The 6,510-nt window shown below is 43.7% G+C and overlaps 1 protein-coding gene across 4 annotated transcripts in view; it reads left to right on the top strand.

Moving 5' to 3' along the window:
- The first annotated feature begins 221 nt into the window (after nt 1-221).
- NUP58 (nucleoporin 58) overlaps nt 222-6,510 on the top strand; it is a 34,722-nt gene continuing 28,433 nt past the window's right edge. For 2 of the 4 annotated variants that reach the window (XM_072326481.1, XM_072326479.1), the window contains exons 1-3: nt 222-487; nt 3,908-4,047; nt 5,260-5,295. In XM_072326481.1, coding sequence (XP_072182582.1) covers nt 372-487; nt 3,908-4,047; nt 5,260-5,295 — 292 coding nt within the window. In that variant the 5' untranslated portion in view covers nt 222-371. Of the gene's footprint in view, nt 488-3,907; nt 4,048-5,256; nt 5,296-6,510 lie in introns of all 4 variants that reach the window. The other 2 variants (XM_072326480.1, XM_072326478.1) reach the window with 1 other exon arrangement.

Genomic DNA, 6,510 nt, shown 5'->3' with positions numbered 1-6,510 from the left:
CCAACAGGCCATCAGAGACTAATCAAATAACGTTCTTAACGACTCCCACTTCCTGTTACACCACATAACAACCGCGGACCGCCGGCCCTCAAGGCGCAGGGCTGGTTACCCCGCGGGGCGCTGTCGCTTTAAGAGCGGGCGGTCGCGGCGCCGCCATCCCGTGGTGCATCGCGGCGGGCGCGCGGAGGGAGCGTGCTGCGTGTGCGCCCGTTCTGTGGCTGCCGCCCTCCGGTTCGGAGGCGTTGCGGGCCGCCATGTGGCGCTGAGGGCATCGCCGCGCATCGGAAGGCCCCGGTCGCCCTGCCGGGACCTCGCCGCCGTCTGACGCCGTTTCTCAGCTCCGCTCTGCCGCCGTTCCCGCCGCTGCCGCCATGTCTGCGGGCTTCTCCTTCGGCGCCGGCACTCTGGGCTCCGCTGCGGCTGCCGCCGCCGGGGCTGGAGGAGGAGGCGGGGGCGGCGGGTTCTCCTTCGGCACCACCGCACCGAGGTAACGCGGCCCGCTCCCCGCAACCCCTGTCTGCTGGGCCCTGCCGCCGGCCTCCCCTACCAGCCCGGCCTGCGTAGGCCTCGGGGTGGGCGGGAGGCAGGCGGGCAGGCGGCCCCGCGCTTGGGGTTTCTTGGCGCTTTTCCGGCCTCTTCGTGCGGCCGCAGTCCCGGTCCCGCCGGCAGGTGGGCTCCGTCCGCTGTTGTGCGCTGCCCCCCTCGCGGCTCTGCTAAAGGCACTCTTAGCATTCAGGGCTCTCTGAGTAAAGTCCGAGCTCCAGCATTGTTGTTTTTTTCTCTTCCGTCTATGTGCGTACAGGTGTGTTAGTGCGACTGTTAGGAGTGTAGGAACTCGGTTACAGTGGAGCTTTGGAGCTCTTCCCAGATCTGATGGTGTCAAACTCGTTGTTAGAAGCGAAGCTACTCGGGACGTTACTCTCGAATGGGTGTGATTCAGAATGCGTGCCCCCGAGCGTTGGCAGCAATTAGCAGCAGGAAGGGGACTTGGGATCTTCACACAATAGTTTGTTTGATCACCTTTAAGGGTCCCTTCCGTCATCCATGAGCATCTTCTGGAGATGGGTGGCCCTCCTTGTGGCGGGGGGTTGGAACTTGATGATCCTTGGGGTCATGTCCAACCCAGGGCATGTTGTGATTCTGTGGGTTAAAGGTTAAAATTTCTGTTTGGAACCACTTATGAGAGGGGCAAAGCTTCACAGGCTGTTCTGATACCTTCATTGTCCCATCCTCTCAGATTCATGATCATAGAATCATAGAATTACCCAGGTTGGAAAAGACCTTGAAGATCATCAAATCCAACCGCAGCCTAACCAGTACCCCATCTCTAAAAACCCTCTGCTAAATCATATCCCTGAGCACCACATCCAAACGGCTCTTAAACACATCCAGGGATGGCGATTCAACCACCTCCCTGGGGAGCCCATTCCAGTACCTAACCACCCTTTCTGTAAAGAAGTTCTTCCTAATATCCAACCTAAACTTGCCCTGGCACAACTTGAGGCCATTTCCCCTCGTCCTGTCACATGTCACTAGTGAGAAGAGACCTGCCCCACTCTCACTGTAATTACCTTTCAGATACTGGAGCAGAGCAATAATGTCTCCCCTCAGCCTCCTCTTCCTCAGACTAAACAGCCCCAGCTTCCTTAGCCTCTCCTCATAGGGCTGATTCTCCAAGCCCTTAATAAGCCTCATTTTGTGTATGTTCTTTTCCCTGCAATGAAGCTTCAGTGGGCTTTGTTTTTCAAAGTTTCTTTTGTCCCATGCCTGCTATTTAATACTGAGTTCCTATGAGTAAAATGGAACAGTCCACATTGTTTTTTTTATTCTAAGCCATTATTTTAAATGTGCTGCCATAATTGAGAGCTTCTTTCATCTGGTTCATGCATTTAGTACAAATATCCTGTAGCGTTTAAATGTTTTTATAAGTGTTTATTTTTTGCTATTCTAGATAACTTTTCTCAGACTACTACTAAAAAAAAAGAGTAAATATATCATACGTGCTAATTTATAGCAAAGATGTAGTTGGCATTTTTGTTTATATCCTTATTTCCATGAGTAGGATGAGTTGATTCTCTGCAGAGCTGAAAGCATTATTGCCAGGTGTTGGGGGGAAAGGGGACTTTATTCTGTTGTCTAATCACAGGTTGTTATGGATCACTGTGATCAGTCACAGTTTATATTCTCGTGTCTAAAGGAATATGGTATGGCAGCCTGCATAATTCCTGTGTGCTACAGATTCAGCTTTAGCCAGGTATGGTGCTTTGTGAGGCACTTGTTGCCCAAGTGAGTTGTGGATGCCACATCCCTGAAGGTGTTAAAGGCTGGATTGGATGGGGCCCTGGACAGCCTGATGTAGTGAGTGGGTGGCAACCCTTCCCATTGCAGGGTTGGAACTGGATGGGCTGTGCAAGGTCCCTTCCAGTGTAAGCCTTTCTATGGTTTGCTCTAGCTCCAAAATTAGAGTTTTACGTTGTATGTCCAGGTTGATAAACAACTCAGGCGTGCTGCTACAGATTGGCATTCTGAGAGTAAGAAAAAGCTGAAAGCTTTGGAATTGAACAGTTCTTTGGCTTTTGTCTTTCTAACTTCTTGGCCTCTGATTGCTGAGTTTACTTGCCTTTAAGGATAACTCACACAGATTCTGAACTTGCACCACATTTTGATGGATTTAGCAGGATCAGTTGTGTAGGTATTTCCAAAACTTAGAATGTGGAAACCTGCAGCAGCCTTCTTAAGGAATAGCTCTTGTGATTAATTTGTTAGGCACTTGTTAGGTATAGGAGCTGTGCTCATGCTGAAAGAGAGGAGGTGAGGGAATAAAGAGAGGATATTAAACATATGAAACTTAATCTGTAAAGACTGTTACGTTGAAGTCTAAACTGTGCTTTATTTCATTGCTACTGTTGTACTCTGTGCCAGGTGTCTCAACTGAAGGGAACTTGTGTAGTTTATCAAGAGGCCAGCCTGTGGGAGCTGGAAGTTACTATAAAGAAATCATTTGCATTGCTTCTCATCAGCTAAGAACCAACATTTTGTAGTCTTAGATTTGTGTGGCTGCTAGGACCTGTGATTTCATGGGTTAGGGACAAGGATTATTGTATTCCCCTTATATTTTGTGCAGTAACTTAATACGTCCTGTGCAAAACGTGAGGCTTGTCCCATGTTTGCCATAAGATTTTTACAGTGTGTAGGTACCCAAAATAAATAAATATTTTGCTTTTGATTGTTGGATTCTGAGTCTCTCCTTTTATTTCCTGTTTCTTCCCTGCAGAAATAGCTCTGGGAATGAATTTCTTTAATTGGATTGTGCAATGTATTCTTAGAAAAGAAAATATTTGAAATATATTTGAAATGTAGGTATGCGTCATCTGTGATTTGCATTTATAGGCAACAAAAGTGTTTTTCTTCCTGTTTCTTGCTAAAGCAGGACAAAGCTGTGCTATTGGTCTGGTGCATCTGTATTCTTACTGCTTCAGAATGAAGTAGCTGTGAACTGGGTTGAGGTTTCTGCTTAGACATATCTAAGTGTACTTGCAGTGTGCTTTGAGAAGATGTTCCTGCAGGTTTGTCATCTTTGTTCTGGCAATAGCACTTGTTCCCCTGTTCCTGTAGTTCAGGGAAAATCATCAGGCAACTGACAGATGTGCAAGTTTTTTGCTGGTTTAGCCAGATGTATCAGTTCAGCAAAGTATACAGCTGGTGCAGGTCACAGTAGCAGTGCAAAGTAGCTGTACTATGAGGAAGATGGATTCCTCTTTGGTCGGAGTGAGCTCTGACTGTCCTGCTCAGCTGTGTTCTGCCAGTTCACAGAGGTGAATGATAGTGTGGGAAACAGAAATTAAGGGGGTTTGGATCTTTTCCTTTTGAGGAAATAATAAATGTTAACACTCTTGTTTTGTAATAGCTCTACAGGAGGACTGAATTTTGGAACTCTGGGTTCTTCCACTGCTACGGCAACTACGTCGGCTCCTTCAGTGGGATTTGGAAGCGGGCTTTTTGGATCAAAACCAGCCACTGGCTTTACACTTGGAAGCACCAGTACAGGTAGGAAAAACACTTGTACAGCAGACATGTAAAGCAATGGTGAAGGAATGTACCATATGCACATAAAAACAGGGTTGTCATATGGTTCTTTTTTCATAGTAACTCAGACCTGTAGCTCAGAATATCATGTCACATTAATAAATTTAAAAATAACTTAATTGAATTGTTAAATAAGTTAGTGAGAAGTGTGCAGTGCCAATGATGCAGAAACATAAATGCGGGTATGAGGAAACTGTAATGGGGCATAAATATGAAGTGTGCCATTATTTGAATCCTGATTATTATTGTATGTGTGTATTTTGCAGTTTACCTCCTCATCCCAAAGAGACTCAGGTTTGAGATTGAGATGTGTTTTGTTCTGAAAAACACCTAAATCAGTGTGAAATTGTTAGTGTTGGCAGTCTTGCAATAGTGAGTTGATTTGTATTATGACTGTTAAAGAAAATACATTGGTGTTTTTTTAGGTCCATAGTAAAGTCTATAGTCCTCTGAAAATTGGTGCGTAATGAACCTTTTTAGTCTTGAGTTGTTTTTCAGCAGTTATGTACAAAGGGGAATTTTATTTTGGCTTCAGTAAATGTGGAGAACACTTTTTTCTTCTGCTTCTATATGAATAAATAGATTGGTTCTTAGGGATTCCAATGTTAGAAACGAATTCATTAGTAGACCAAAAGCCCGTCTCACTGCGTTGGGACCATTGCTGTCTTGGCTCTTTGCATCATTTCTTTGATCTTCAAATTGTTTAAAGTCTGAAATTGCCCAGCTCTGTGTTCCCCACCCCAAACATCCATGGGGACAGTCATCCTAAGCTAAGACACAGCATTTCACAAAACCCTTGTATTCTGCTTCATTGTATCATAAATCCATTTTCTGTGCTGTAAGATGGCTGAAAAAGTACTTCACAGAATTATTAGCCTTCATATTTTTGTGTACCTTTAGTTATTTGAAATTTAGAATCGACATGTTACATCAAATTCACTGGTAATGGATTCTTATAAGAAGAAATTGTTTTAAAGGCTTCAGACTTTAATTTGTATAGCTGGGGTTTACAAATAGTGGTCTTGATGTGACAGTTACTTTGCTTTCAAGATGCTACATAATGTAACATAATATACGTAGTGAAACAAAGCACTGGAATAAATATTTGATTGTTAGTAACATAACTGCTTTGTGGGTCTCACTGTTCTTATTCTGTTTTTCTTCTTGAAGCAGGAACAGCAACAACCATTGCTCCAGCACTGACTCTGGGTAAGGACCTCATTTGGATAGTAATGATGTACAGAGGAAAAAAAAGCTGTTTAGTTCTTATTATGTCGGAGGTTAACATTTGTGCCAGCTTTTTGCTCACTGCTCATTGCAGTCTGCTGTGAGCCAGAGTGGAGCTAAAGGGTTATTCCATTCCTGTACAGTAGTATAAGTAGTCACAGTGAGAAGCTAGACCTGCATCTAAATCCCCTGATGAGTTCCATCCTTCAGCAGAGAAATGGAGTCTATAACCAAAGAATTCTTAAGTGAGAATTTCTTTATGTTGTGAACTTTGAGAGAACAGGTCTGTTTGCTAATTGCCTCTACTGGAAGAGTAAAGAGGTTTGAACTGGGAAGGGATATTAGGAATATATTTATCTTGTTTCTCTGATACATGTGTAATAACTCTTTGTCAGCCATTATTAGAATTACAGGAATACGTAGGTGTTTTCATTGTTGAAATGTCAGCAGCTGAACTTGATGTAATTAGAAGTGTTTGGGTCAGGGTGGTGATGGTAGTGCTAACCAACAGACTGGTGTCCAAGAGCTTTGGAAGCCATGCTAACTGGGAGAAAGCGGTATTGGTTAAGGAAGTAGATGAAGAGGATAGGAAAAAAGAGGAGCAGCAACCCAGAATGTGTGTAGTCAGATATGGCAGTACTGTGCATGTGAATGTTAATTCTTTTCTGTGATCGAATGAAATGTCATTGCTGTCTGTTTCCAATGACTGAGAATACAGTGGTTTTCTTATGCTTGTTATTGTGATGTATGTCTAAGTTCCTTTGGAACACATGTTCTAGAACAGAAGGCATATTCTTACTGTGAAATTAGCAGGAAGTAGAAGCTTTGTTTAACTTTGCAAGTGCTTAAAAGCAAAGTTGGAGGGAGTAACATTTGTTTTTCTTGTTGGCAAATTGAAAGTATACCTGTTCTCATGCTAATATGCACATCCAAGGGAGAATTTAGTCTCTATTTTGGACACTTGTTTCATCTACCACTATTTTGCTTTTTTTCAGTCAGATCTGTTTGGTGGAAGTTCTTATTTTAGACTTTTAAATTACCTCCTGGTATAATTCATACTCCAAGATTACGTGAAATTCTGGAGCAAACATACTTATGAAATGTATCTGGAGGTGCTGTGGAAATACTTTATTGGCTGCAGTCATTTCAAGTGCAGTGATGCTAGTGACAGTTAATCAGACATAGCAAGAAGATCAC

Source organism: Excalfactoria chinensis, chromosome 1 (assembly GCF_039878825.1).
Source record: "Excalfactoria chinensis isolate bCotChi1 chromosome 1, bCotChi1.hap2, whole genome shotgun sequence".
NCBI lineage: Eukaryota > Metazoa > Chordata > Aves > Galliformes > Phasianidae > Excalfactoria > Excalfactoria chinensis.
The sequence above is the reverse complement of the archived record's forward strand: the minus strand, read 5'-3'. Positions and strand labels throughout refer to the sequence as shown.